The sequence below is a fragment of the Medicago sativa genome, chromosome 5 (assembly GCF_051527215.1).
Source record: "Medicago sativa cultivar Bolivia chromosome 5, Bolivia_mono, whole genome shotgun sequence".
Classification (NCBI taxonomy): domain Eukaryota; kingdom Viridiplantae; phylum Streptophyta; class Magnoliopsida; order Fabales; family Fabaceae; genus Medicago; species Medicago sativa.
Window position 1 is genome coordinate 55,951,889 of NC_140753.1, and position 14,290 is coordinate 55,966,178.

Consider the following 14,290-nt stretch of genomic DNA (forward strand, 5'->3'; position numbering starts at 1 on the left):
ATTTTGTTTTTGCTTTTTCAACCAATGTTTTGTAAAATTGATTTTAGTCATTACAAGTCACTTGCATGCAAAACGGTCTCTCATTTTTATGAATTCATTCATGTTTAAGATCAAAATTGTTTGTTTTTGTGTGTGTATAATTTAATATGTTTATAAAAAATCAGAACTGGTTTACAAATAGTTGTTACTTCAGCTTAGAATGAATTATAGAATAACAAACTCAAGTTTATTTAATCATTATTGCAGTGAAGATGCTGCAAAGGATGCTTTGTTGTACAGTTATAAGTCTGTGCAGGTGATTTTGAAGACGATGAACCTTCGGTTTATCCCGATATAATTCGTGCCCGAGCTCTGTTTGGTTGGCGAAAATAGTTCAAAGTTTCATGACGCAGGAATAACCACAACTGCAACTAAAACCATTGCCTCTAAGATGTGGTTTAACCGTTGGAACCACTTTAACGCAAACAACATCGATGCAGATGATTTCCATCTTTCCGGCACCATAAAGTTTCCAACTCAAGGTAAAATTAAAATCAAAATTCAGCATTAGTTTTCAATTTTAATGAAACTATTTTAAAGTTTTCAATTTTAATGAAACTATTTTAATTTTGTTTGTGAATTTTTGTAGAGTTTGATTCCTTATTAGCTGAGATCTTTACAGTGAATCAATGGTAACTTTCTCGAGCCAGTCCTCTAATTTCTTTATGCTCCTTTTGATTCCCAGCCCCTATTGCATTTTTTTAACTTAACATAATCGGAGGATGTATGAGGCTGACCATTTGTATTAGTTGGATTGGATGATTCTGTTGAGGATGAGATATATTGTGTCGCTTTCCTTGAGCTAGCAGCGGCAAGGTGGTGTGTTGCTGGAGACAGTGAAAATGAAGGTTTGTTATTCATTTCAAGTGATGGTTTGTTATATTAAGTTAGATTTGTGAAATTTAATGATTACTACTCTTTTTTTGAGTTATTATACAACCTTTTACTTGAGTTTGAGTTCCAACTCCTACATTCATATGAAATTAAATAACATCTTAATCTTGGATGATGTCAACAATGTGAGGTATCATGACCTCTATGACGTAGTTAATGAAGTGGTCAACTTTCCACACAAGAAAGGTTGAAGTAATTGGTAATATAAATTTAAACATGTTGGATTGCCATTTTATATACATGACTTTTTGGTTAAATACTTTTGTGTGTTGTTTCGCCATTCACTTGCCTTATGTAGTTATTTGAATTCATGTCTTCTACCTTAACCTACTGTAGCATTGTAGGTTCATGCAGTTAAACATATGGTTAGACACAAGTGTTTAATTTTCTATTTTTATATGTAATTTTCTACATCCTTCTATCTTTATATGGATGCTTTGTGGTTTAGTAAATAACTAAAAAAGGACCATATTCATTGAAAAGAGGGCTTCTCATTGACTATATATGTAGACTGCATTGAACCGTGAAATTGATTTTAATCAGAATTTGTAAGCTTCTAAAGGGTAAATATTTGATTTTTTTTTTTAACTATTTGACAAATATTTTTTTATACTAAAATGTCATACATTTTTCTAATAATCCAATTCCAAATTTTGGTAATGAATAATATGTATTGGTTATTTTTTTGAACTTTGCTTCGATCCTTGGAAGCCTTATCCTGGTGAGAATGAACAGAGTCCTTTTTTCGTCCTCCATTTGAAAGTTGTGTTGCTGTCTTGACTCTACTACTTAGATTTGACGCTGAAATGTGGGTGATGTGTTTCTTTATTTCCACTTCTTATATTAGAGAATAATGGTAGTCCTTTTACCATTCTATTTGTAAATGTTAGATATGTTTCAAAACTGACTATGATCCCTAATATTGGTGAGTTGCGTGTTCATTTTTTTTTGCATTTGATCGTATTCCAGATATTCATGTGAATTTTAATCTAGCATTTTTTTATTTAAGCAGAAGATGAATTGTCTTGGTTCTGACATGATGCATTGCCTTCTTAGAGAACAGACTTAACTGTGATTGACTAATTAGGATATAATTGGAAATTGTAACGCAAGTAAGTGGGAGGGATCAAAGATCAAACTTGGGGTCAGAGAATCTGCTAACAGTAAGCTTCTCTATCTCTGTGCGCCTTCGATGTTGGTTCTGAAAAGAAGTATGCCTCCATCAGCAAGTACCGGTGCAAATGGTCCAAGTTATCGCTATGAACAATATTTCTGGACTAATCAAGACTATTGTTCATCTTTCTATCTATATTTTTTAAAATTTCAGAAATAGTTATATTTTGAGTTGTATTCTGAGTTTATTTGTATCGTGTGATGTTGTTCGTTTGCTTTAAGATATTGTCGTATCACATGGTCTTTTTTGTTGCAAGAAACTGTTCTGATATAAGGTCTTTTGTCCTTTTGTCCTTGCTGGTTGTGTGGTATCAACACGGTTTAAAACTGATATAGATAAGCAAGTACTGAGATTTTTAGTAAAAATAATCATTGTGCAGCCCTACCCTAACCAGCTGCTTTCATAGTGAACCGTGTTTAAACTCTCTCTTAAATCTCTCTTTGCATGCTCAAGTACAACTACTTCATTAACTTAACACATATCTCAATGAAGGTATAGATATTAAGCTAATTATTTGATTGGATATACAAGAAAGCATTGAGAACGCATAGGGTCGGTCTGACCAAACTTTTAAGTATGCTTTGCAACTGAGCAGTATATGCAAGTTCAAGGATTTGGATTCATAATGATTATTATTAGGAAAATGCTAACAAGTGCCCTAAGGGCATTGTTTAAGCATCTAAAAGTGGCAATTTTTGCATTGGAAATTGTACGGTTATGACTTTTAAAAGTGTTTGACTTGTATTTTCAAGACATAGTTTCTTTTTTTGGGTTCCTTAAACAATGCCCTTAGGGCACTTGTTAGCAAGACCCAAGGTTTTAAATAACGGTAACGGTTGCGGTCACGGTCGCGTTAAGGTTTTCACGGTTTCGGACTGTCACGGACGTTGCGTACATATTGCGGTCGTCGCGGTGTGAATTAATCACAATGTTGCACAAGACCACAAATCTTGTTAAAAGTCAATAAGTTAGTGACATTCATTAGTTTGGGATTCCCTCACCTAACCCAACTACGCCCAATTCCTCTCACCTCACCTTCTTCTTTCTAGGTTCTTCTTCTTTCTCAGAAAACAGAAGAAAGCAGCCACATATTGACACAGAATGAATATTTTATCTGTAAGGTCCAAACTCTCATACACAGATTCCACACAAAGACACAATCAACTCAACTTAAAGTCCCATTTTTCCCCTCTAAAATCTCATCTCATCTCTAATACAAATTTACAGAACAACACCCAAATTAAGAGTGAGAGTGAAATTAGTTAGAGGAGGCCATGAAGATTGAAGAGGCGGCAATGAAAATTGAATAATGAAGCTAAAGAAAAGAAACAGATGAAGTTTTTGCATCCGTAACTATGTTTCGCTGTTGTAACGGTGGGTTTCGCGGCAGTAACGGCGAGTTTTGCGGTCGTAACGGTGTTTTGAGGCTGTAACGGCGTTACGTAACGGCGTTTCAGTGTGATTTTTCTTCTCAGCGTTAAAACGGCAAATAACGGTAACGGTGATGGCCTATACCGTTTTGTAACGGCCGATATCGCGGTAACGTTCCCGTATTTAAAACCTTGGCAAGACCCTTATTATTAATACTTGAGTATAATGCTACTTATAAGGACTAAACAAATATACCAGAAAAAAATGTGATCTTATTAATAGGTTGTGTGCTCAAGGCTACTTATAATTATTATATTCGAAGTTATGTCGTTAGCTGTAGGTTTGTTAGCAGGGGCGTAGCCCTTCAGCACCATGTGGTAGCCAAGGCTACCCCAAAAATATTATTTTTCTTGAATGAGTTGGTATTGTTTTTATATCTAGCTACCTCAAATAAAAAATATTTAGCTACCCCAAACAAATTTATTTGTTAAATTAGCATAAATAATAAAGTAAAAAAATTACTACAAGATTGATAGATTTATTTGTATTAATTTGACGCTTTCGGTCTCAACAACAAATAATGAGTTTCTTGCAAATAACTTATTTGTTTACGTTGAAAAAGACATTATTAGTCTATTTAGTAAACAATCAATTATGAATAAAATTAGCTTTTTGAAATGCTTTGTGTCCAACTTTTCTAAATAGCTATTGTCAATTTTTAACATATTGGTTAAGAATTAAGATTATGATTAAATTTGATTTTAGTCTCTAGAACACACGTTTTTTAAGTTAAATTATAAGATTTTGTTTAATTTTAGTCTTTAATTTATTGTTATCGAGATTAAATGCATGACTAAAAACACTACTCTTCTTTTCTTTTGGTAAAAATTTGAGAGAGAAATTAATTTTTTTTAGCGACCAAACCTAAAAAGATATCATTTATTTGACTACAATTATATTTTATCTTTAAATTTAATATTTTAATTTTAAATATATTTTATTTTTCTTTAAACGTGGCCCCCGCGTAATATTTATGCTAGCTTCGCCGCTGTTTGTTAGGTTGCTGAAGTGATGATATTACTTGAAGAACTCAATGTATGCATGCTTATGCTGAGTGATAAGAAAAATGTTCGTCCAGATATTTTACACTTCCAATGTAATCCAAAAAATGTGATACAAGCTTCTTCTATGTTGATATTTGGCTTCAACTTACTAGGAGTACATTGTTACTTAACTGACACGCTTATCAAACCTTGGTATAACCAATGGTGTGCTCTTATGCATACATAATAGACATACTTCATTAACTAACTTGATCAAGGAAAGAAGCCATGTTCAGACTTCATTGTTTGAGTTTAATTCAAAGTTGTGCTCTTTTGTTTATTGTATTTGCTTATCAACCAAGTGGTCAAACATAACTCTTGCTACTACAATTCCTACTACTATAATTCTTGCTACTGAAATTTAATTAATAATTTACTAATATTTTCCTTTAAAGACACAGATAAATAGTCATACCAAACAAAACTATTTCAATCTAATGTTACTAAGTCCAAATTAGTTCCTGATACTATAATTCATCGTGCCTGAATGTTATAATAGCCTGAAAGTCACTCTTTGTTCCACTTAGATTGAAGAATATAAAATGAATCACCATGAGTTGAGGATTGAGTGAGAAGAACAGAAACAAAGAGTGGAGAGTGAGAAACTTGGTAGAAGAAATTAGGTCTGGAACAGTGGTGGCGCCTGTTGTTTGAGGAGCAGATGAGGAAGATGATAAAATTTGGGTTATTGTGGAAATTGGGCTTTTCTCTTGTTGGACCATTTTTTTATATTGGACTTTGCTGCATTTGGCCCAAAGAATTTTGAATTGCTAACTCTGCAGAAAATAATAATGAGTCCTGCTCTTTACCCAAATGATTTCGCTCATTCCCAAAGTAAAATACCAAACTACCCCTACGCATGTTAACATGCGTTACGCAAGTTAACTTGCGTAGCGTGACTTAAGTCACGTAGCGTGAGTTAAGTCACGCTAAGTACCGTTTTTAGTTCAAAACCCAGCATGCAAGCCCAAAACACCATTTTTTCTTTCCCTCCACCTCCAAAAACCCAAAAAGTACGAATTTTTGGGTCATAATCTCAACTCCAAATCATTGCAAATCGTCAGGAAGCAAGTTTCTACGCTCATCAAGCATCAAAGAACAGGTAATGTATCACCAAAACTCATCCTATTTTCCTGGTTTTTCTGCCTGTCACGTCATTTTTTGTCAGTAGGTACTAGGTCTGAGCGTGAGTTAACTTGCGTGAGTTGTGAGTGTTGCGCAACTTAACTTGCGTAGGAAGATTACACTAGCGCAAGTTAACTCACGCTAGTGTGTTGCCCAGTCTGTTGCCCAGATTTTGAAATTTTGTGCCATTTTTTTTTACATGCTTTGCTTGCCACACAAGTCATTTATTTATGTTTTCTTTGTATTTTTTTATTGAGGAGACATTGAGTGGCATGGTGGAACATGTGGCGGAGGATGGCGTTGAGCCCAAACCGGGCAAAAACAAAGCTTCCGGTGAATCTTCCGGTGTAGGCAAACCACCCAATGATGTGAAGTTTAAAGTGAAAATTCCTTTTCAAGTCGAAGCTCACATACTTCACAATCAAGCAAACCCTACCGGTAACTTTGAAGAGAAGCCTAAACCGGTACCTACAGATGTTCGTGTTATTGAAGAAAACACCGGTTCATTTTTTACAACAAACGAGAGATGGAAAGATCGAGAAGAATTGCTTGGTTGGGTTCGTCGACAAGCGGCTAGGGCGGGATTTACTATTTCTATAGATAAATCTAGTACAATAGCGCCATACATGACGAAGTCATGGATGAAGATTAAAATGGAGATTATGACCTATCACTAGTGTAGTTAGATAGGGTATGACACTTTTGGGTCGGTGGGTGTTCGTCCTATTTTTTGGTGGTATTACACCCCGACATATTTTTTGGTGGCCTATTGTGTAATTTTGATATTTATGGCCAATATGTAACTAATATTATATAAATATATGAAAAGAATGATTTTGGATCGTTTATGTGTCATTAAGTGTGTTTAAATTATTACGGGTCATTACCGGCGTATTTGTGAAATTTGGACCGTTTGGATCGTTTATGTGTGATTATGTGATTGTGAGAAAAACGATGTCTTTAATTACTTTTGATCAATTATGTCGTATTATCCGATAAACTTCTTAAACTGGCATAATTTGGTTAAGTTATGAATGTGGCGTGATTACAGGTCTTTCTAGACTTATCAAAAGTCTGTTCTGTTACTGCACTGCATGCATGCAGTTTCTGCTTCTGCTATGAACGTGAGTTAACTCACGCCAGTGCAAGTGGAAACGTGAGTTAACTCACGCACTCCATTACACTAACGCATGTTAACATGCGTTATTTTTTTTTTTACAAATAACACCAACGCATGTTAACATGCGCAATGCCTTCAACAAATAACACTTACGCATGTTAACCTACGTAACGCATGTTAACATGCGTAAATATTTGTACTAGCGTAACTTAACATGCGCAGGGGCATTTTGGTATTTTACTTTGGGAATGAGCGAAATCATTTGGGTAAAGAGCAGGACTCAATAATAATATAAGTGTATGACCTAATGATTTATTTAAGAAGTAAACTCTTTTCTTTTTTAACTAAACTACTTTTTTTTAGAAAATCTATAAATATATTTTTTGTAATTAAAAGTATTAGTAAAAAAAATACTTTTTTTTATAGCTCACTATATTTATTTAGGTATTATTAGTACTACGAACCGGAGCGTACCGAAGCTGTATACCCCTATACGTACCGAATTCTTCTCCTGTCGCGTACCGCGTACCGGAACGAACCGCGAATTATGTGACTATGACACAAACAAACAAAACAGCCAAATGCAAACTCTTCTCTCTCTCATACGCTCCAAATCACTTCTTCCCTCCCCATTCAAGTCTTTTCCTTTCTTCTTCTCTTTCTCGCTCAATTTTCTTCACTCCCAAATAAAAATCATTCTCCATCTCAAAACCTTCTTTTTTATTCTTCAATCTTTTACGTCATTCCCTCCCACATCTCTTTGTGAAGGTTATACCATTATTAAAGATCTACACAGCTAACAAATTATTGAATATTGATAGAAAATTGGATCAAGTTAGTTAAAGCATTTGAGTTGGTTTTACATTGATATTTTTTTAAGTCTATTTTTTTAAAGAATTTGGCAAATTATCAATTAGTAAATAAACATTTAAATGCTTAATACTGATTTTTCCGTTAGCCGGTACAATCGACAGGTAGGTACGACGACCTTCTTCCAAAATCAAGGTAATTTTTGTCCATATAATTGGTGTGGGGTTTGGTTTGTTCATTTTGTAGTATAGAAATTTTCAAAATGGGGGTTGGAATAAGAGCAAGAACATTTATTTATTGGATTTTTTGTTATTTATAATCCGATGAGTTTTTGAGTTGTATTGCTATCTAATTTATTACCATCTCTTTTATATTTTCTAGGAGGTTTATGCAGTGGTCGAGGTTGCTGAAGAAAAAAAGGCTAGCTGCAACTTAATCATACTCTAGATGAACATTGTTTGAAACTTCATGTATGTGCTCAGAAGAGGATATCAGAGTAAATTTGACCTTAAGAATTCACCAGAAGCCTCGCGCATCATATCAAATCCGGACAAATACGATATGAATATTTTGTGTCTTGCTTTGATGTCAAGGGTCTCTGTTGACCGTTATACGACCCCCGCATAAGCTGCAATGCAATTACAGGGGTCGTATGAGCGGTCAACAATGACCATGACAGTTATGTGGCCATGATGTTGTAGAGATTATGTCATTATCTAAGTGATCATATGCGAATATATTTTATATAGATAGAAAGGCAATGAAAGAAAGAATTGTGTTACATGGGAAGTAATTTTTCCTATCTTAGAACTCTATTCTGAATATGTCTATCTTTGTATTTAACTTCTAGTTTGAAGGTGCTTATGAGTCTATATATGCTTTCTTCCGCTTCTGTGTTGTAAATTAACACATTTTAATTTTATGATCTGGTTATAATGTAGACCACGGACCAACATGTGATTGGTTTGAGTGGTAAGGAACTCGAGAACTTTAAACAAGTGGTCAAAAGTTTGATTCGTGACTCTCGTTTTTTAAGAAAATCTAGTTGGAAGAGAAGAATTTACCTTATATGTTCAACAGGATTTCCGACGAAATCAATCATGACTAAGCGAAGATGAATGTATCGTATCTATAACATGATTATACAAAAATATATATAGATCTAAGATCATATATTTGGGAAAATAGTTAACTGTCAATATAAAACATGTAATAAAACAATAACAATTGCTCTTTTTAAAATAATAATAAAAATAATAACAAAACCATAAAAAAAATTGTAAAATGTGAAATTAGGATTTGAGCAGGAAAATTTTAAATTTTTTACCAAATTAAATTTAACATATTGTTTGATGAATTTAAATAAAAAGAATGGTAAAAAAAAGTGGCACTTTGATTTTTTTTTTTAAATAAATAGAACAGTGAAAAAAAAACTTAACTGTAACAGATATATTAAATTCAATCAAAAATTTAAATGATTTTTTTTCTCAAACTAGCTACAAACCCGTGCTTCGCACGGGGTGGATTGCTTTTTTTTTTCGGATAATTTTGTTTGCAAACATATATTTGTTAACTCTTAAAAGTAAACTGATTCCAAATGGAAAGCGGATTACTATTTGCACACAAGCTTATGTGTAAACTGATTCCCTTAGCCAATTTTCTAAATATTTGCACACAAGCTTATGTCATAAGATAAGTTCAAATACACTCCTTCAAATTCCTTTTTAGTTAATTGAAGCAGCGGTTCATGTGTAAAAGTAAAACTTCATTAAATTCAAGTATTCAACTATAACTTTCATGTAAATTTATTTAAGGTTGATCAATGTGTATAACAGAAGAATATTGTGAGTACACATAATCAAGAACTGTAAGAATGATCTGGTTGGTATTGGTAGATACCCTTGACATAATATAAATGCTACCAGCCTAGGCTCCACTTGCAGAAACAATTTAAATTCTGCTTTGTCAACCTTGTTTATCTCTATCAATTGTCCAACCTGCAATTTGAATCAGAATGAGTATGAAAAGGAACAACTTCAAATCATAAAGAAATCGGTGTGCTGCATTAGGACAAAAAAACTGTGGGATCCAAAACAAAACCACTTGCAAGTGTTACATATTGATTATAAAATTTGAAGAGATTAAAGAATGAAATCAAAATGGCAAAAGTAAAAGTAAAAATAAACAAAGCCAAAACAGGTAAAATTAACTGTTCATCAACATTGCTCGATGCCATTGTCATCTTCCTTTTAATTTGATCTACTGAACCATGAATTCCCTTTCTTTATCAGCAATGAAATTACTGTTCAAGATCCAGGATTCTATTTTATAATCAATCCAATCACTATTCACATTTTTTCTTTTTCTTGTTTTCTTCCCAAACAGTATACTATGGAGCATATGCAGGTTGCCATCAGGTTTTCTCTTTGACAACTTGAAAGCCACTGAAACAGTTTACACATAAATAACTATATTAGACAACACTGAGGTAAAAAATAAATCTATTGCCACTATATAGAAATACAACAATACATCATGTAATTTTCTTCCTCATAAATTTTATGTATCATGGATTATATGTATCATGAATTTTGGTATCATCATTCTAACATTGCAAAAATCTAACATAGTTTTGTGCCTTCAATTTTTATGTTATCAACCAAAGGCTTTACCCAAAAAGAATTCTTGCCATAAATTTTTTATCAACCAAAGTCATAAAATATCGTTCAAATTTTCGGCAACTATCGAACCCGCACCTGTACACTAAAAAAAGTCATTTCAAAAGTAACTGCATGTTAGGAATCACGGTGAGTTTCACGGTGAATTTTTTTAAGCTCCAAAGTGTAGCGTTGGCCAAAATCACAATGGTTCACTGCTGTCAAACCCACCGCCAGCCAAAACCATAGTTTTTTTTAAAATAACGGTAATTTTAGTCTTGGAACGCGAGAAAATTAATTGGAACAAATCTAAACACTCACCGCCAATCCAAGCATACATAGTTCTTTAAAAACATGGCAATTTTGGTCTTTGATAGCAATAAAATTGATTCGAATGAATCTAGACACACTAATATAATATATTGCATCTAAAAGACATCAATCAAAGCAATTAACAAACTAAGTTAAGATCAGTCATGCAAATTACCAAGAAATCCAAGCAAAAGACTCTTAGGATTGTGAATCTTGTGAGCAGAGGGAAGACCCCAAATAACATTGTGTCCACCAGGAGATTGTCTTAAAAAAAAAAAACAATTCCAACCCTGTGACAACAAACTTGTGAGATTCAAATAACACAAAATAAATCAAACAGATTCACAACAATGCAAACAAAACATCAACAAATCAAAACAAAATAGATAAACTAACCTAATAGGAGGGAGTTCAGTTATGATCTGAGCATAAACCAGACAACAAACATGAATCACCAAAACAAACCCTATAGTTTTAGAGACATAAGTGTATGAGTTAATTGATATAACTTATTTTTAACATGTTAGAAACTGAAATCTGCATAATATAATTGAACATACCAATAGATATCATCATGTCCTTAAGATCGACATAAGGATTGAAGCAAATCAATGTATCAGGACCTTGCCATTATCATTTTAGGTTTAACCTTTCATAATCACCCAATCTAGGGAAATTAGTATGCAAAAAAAACCCATAGCAGTAAAAAACTTAACCATCACAGGTCACCAATCAATATGAAGAGCAGGAAATAAGGCTATGAAATAAGAGATAGTTGTGCTTACCGTCAAATCGCAACCTTGGCCGTGAGACACATTTTCCGCCATGAGCCGTCGTATTTTCATTTAAGTATCTTATAGTTTTCAACCGCTCCAGAGAGCTTCATCAAAAGGCTCCGTAGTCAGAAATTAGACTTATAAGCAGTAGAAGATCCATATTCAAAACCTCTAATGACATTGTCTGCCAACCCTTCAAGCATGACCGCCATTTTCAACACAGACAAGAGGCTTTTCCCATATCATATGGAGTCATTCGAGCAAATACCTGCAAAATGCATTCAATAAATTTCTCTATGAGACATTGCTCTTGTATTTAATAATGATTTTTTAAATATAAAACTTTCTGATTCTTATTTTAAGAACAGTTTCTGTTCTCAAAGCCGTTAGAATCAACGATAATGAACCAAATACCATCAATAAGTTGTGCAAGTGAGAGACAGAGATGATTTTATAATTTAATATTGTAAAAATGATGCCTTCTTTTAAGTTTCAAGTGTACGAAGAGCTTTGTTAATGTCTTCTAACGTTGTTTCATAAAATGACAAACAATCCCACACCAAATATCGCACATGAGTTATCCGAAGTAGGAAAACACATAAATAGGAAAACGAAAAAAATCATCAAACCAAAAACATGCAGAAAAGAGGGACGATGGGTCACTTTCATAGCCACCGTAAAACTCCTCTCCGCCGACACCTTCACCAGAATCGCTTTCTTATCAAAACGAAAATATTTTGACCATTGGAAACATATTACAACAAATCATTAACACAAGGGCTATCAGTATACTAATTAGTTCCAAAGTCAAAGAAATTCAAAACCTCAATTCATAAATTACAGCGAAAACCATATATTTTGAGTAGTAGTTATTCTCACCAAAACAGAGATTGTGTAACCATGAGCTCCATGAATTTCAACACCATCAAAACCTGCAATTTGCATCACATTGAGCATGTTACTTGATTTTCAACAACTCCACCAACACTATTCCAACACTCCATTTTTAATTTTTAACAACCCAGATTCCAAAAACTTAAAAAGTTCGAAATAATTTGCTCATCTTTAATACCATGATTTTGTTTGGCACATATATGGTATTCTTATAACAATGTAAATTGAGCAAAATAAAATCTTTTATCATAAGCTTCAAGTCAGCAACTCTCAACACCATAAACATTACCTCAGCTTTTCTCTGCAACCTAGCTTCACCTTCAGCCTTAATACCATCCAGCTCCAGCAATTTCCTCATAAGCAACTCTGTAGTCACAATAAATTCTTTGTCAGAAACCGTGGTCCCTCCATTGACAGCCACATCCAAGGCCAACACCTGCAAAATTACAATCAGTAATATCTTCATTATCTTGTTCAAGTTATAATGTTTCTATAATGAATAATAATAATATGGGAAACATGGCTCACCCTGTCACAAAGCTTGTCCACCTCTGATCCTACTACAGCAACAGCTTGAAAATCTTTTAACAAAACCATGGCTCACCCTAAATAAAACATTATCATTACAAAAAAAAATTAAGAGTATAACAATTAAAACTAAAAATTGAAAGCAAGTTATTAGCTTAAGAAGGTTAGTAAATTTCCAACTTTCAGAAAATCATTTTGCTGCAGTAAATCTTTAATTTTTATTTTCTTCTCATGTGTTTATTTGGTCTATTCTAAACTACACTAATTTGAAAATGACTCAAACATGTTTATAACAATATATTCAAAGTTTCATCATTTAGAATCATGACATAGAATCACATCAGAAATAAATTTTTAAACAAACACCCAAAACAGATGATTATTGATATTACCTCCTCTACAGAAGGAGCAGGCCAGAGTCTTTTCATTAGCTGTTCATGATCAGCACTCTGATACTCAACCATATTTTCTTATTTTGAGATCAAAACTAACAATATCATGAATTTTCTTATTAAGAAATTTTCTCAAACACTTTGTTCGTGCTCAATTTCACATAGAAATATCAAATACAAAATCATGTCAAAATAAGACAAAATGAATAAAACATAAATACTACAAAAATAACACAAATTCAAAACCAATTCCAAAAAAGTACACCAAACAACAAACCCAGAAGTTTCAATGTTACAGACATGCAACAAATAAATTAAAAGCCAACAACTTCAACAAAACAAAACCAAAAAATCAAACCCTTAAAATCAATAAAACAACTTTCTTGAGAAATCCAACTCTTATCACCATTGAAACCAAAAAAAATTCTGGAAAACAAAACTTTAAACATGCATGATATCAGATTGATCAAAAGAAAACAAAGAAATTAAACCCTAACCAAAAAAATTCTGTAAAAATAAAGAAATCACCTTGAATTAAAAATCCCAATCCTTTTTCTTTCTCTTCTTCTCAAACAAACCAATCCTCTTCTCTCTTCATTGTTCTTCCTTCTCTTCTCCCGGTCCTTCTTTCTTCTTTCTTCTTTCTCCCGTTCCCCCTTCTCTCGTTTCCTCTTCTTTTCTTTTCCATCGGCCTCCCTTCTTTTCTCGTTTCCTTCTTCTCCTTCTTTTCTGTCTTGTTTTTTTTCTTCTTTTCTCTATCAACTAGATACAAACCCGTGCTTCGCACGGGGTGAATTGCTTTTTTTTTTGGATAATTTTGTTTGCAAACACATATTTGTTAACGCTTAAAAGTAAACTGATTCCAAATATAGATATTACATGCATATAGATATAAAAAACCATGATTCATAACATATCAAATCCTAGACAGGTCTACCATAAACGAAACCAAAACAGAAGTTATACAACATAGATTCTAAAGTAGTTGTGTTTGATGGATTACAAAGTTAAATTTCCATAACGGTCTCATTATCTTTAATCCCAAAAGTAACCACTACCTTTCGTTGTTTACTGGCCGCGGATGTGTTACAAAGA

The 14,290-nt window shown here is 33.2% G+C and overlaps 1 protein-coding gene and 1 long non-coding RNA gene across 23 annotated transcripts; one reads left to right on the forward strand and one right to left on the reverse strand.

Moving 5' to 3' along the window:
* The first annotated feature begins 1 nt into the window (after position 1).
* Positions 2 to 2,399, forward strand: LOC146923266 (uncharacterized). The gene is made up of 2 exons (XR_015012849.1): positions 2 to 887; positions 1,946 to 2,399. It is a non-coding gene; the product is annotated as an uncharacterized LOC146923266 (long non-coding RNA).
* Positions 2,400 to 9,380: 6,981 nt separating this feature from the next.
* On the reverse strand, positions 9,381 to 13,943 carry LOC146923267 (BAG family molecular chaperone regulator 4-like). 22 transcript variants are annotated; one of them, XM_085715976.1, is made up of 10 exons: positions 13,724 to 13,943; positions 12,804 to 12,880; positions 12,565 to 12,711; positions 12,261 to 12,313; positions 11,391 to 11,485; positions 11,166 to 11,272; positions 11,002 to 11,071; positions 10,781 to 10,895; positions 9,847 to 10,080; positions 9,381 to 9,633 (listed from the first exon to the last, which is right to left on the reverse strand). In XM_085715976.1, exons 2-6 carry the CDS (start codon positions 12,870 to 12,872, stop codon positions 11,250 to 11,252), a joined length of 387 nt encoding a protein of 128 aa, XP_085572102.1. In that variant the 5' UTR covers positions 12,873 to 12,880; positions 13,724 to 13,943; the 3' UTR covers positions 9,381 to 9,633; positions 9,847 to 10,080; positions 10,781 to 10,895; positions 11,002 to 11,071; positions 11,166 to 11,249. The 22 variants fall into 21 exon arrangements, with proteins under 22 accessions (XP_085572102.1, XP_085572108.1, XP_085572096.1 ...); XM_085715982.1 differs by having other exon boundaries at positions 11,166 to 11,254; positions 11,391 to 11,649; XM_085715970.1 differs by having other exon boundaries at positions 10,781 to 10,908; positions 11,166 to 11,254; positions 11,391 to 11,649.
* Positions 13,944 to 14,290: the final 347 nt, after the last annotated feature.

Coding starts and splice junctions, on each gene's coding strand:
- LOC146923267 (XM_085715965.1), bottom strand. CDS start 12,872: ATGGTTTTGTTAAAAGATTTTCAAGCTGTTGCTGTAGTAGGATCAGAG. Junction 12,314..12,564: donor GGTTGCAGAGAAAAGCTGAG/GTAATGTTTATG, acceptor TGCAAATTGCAG/GTTTTGATGGTGTTGAAATT. Junction 11,486..12,260: donor GTTACACAATCTCTGTTTTG/GTGAGAATAACT, acceptor CTTTTGATGAAG/CTCTCTGGAGCGGTTGAAAA.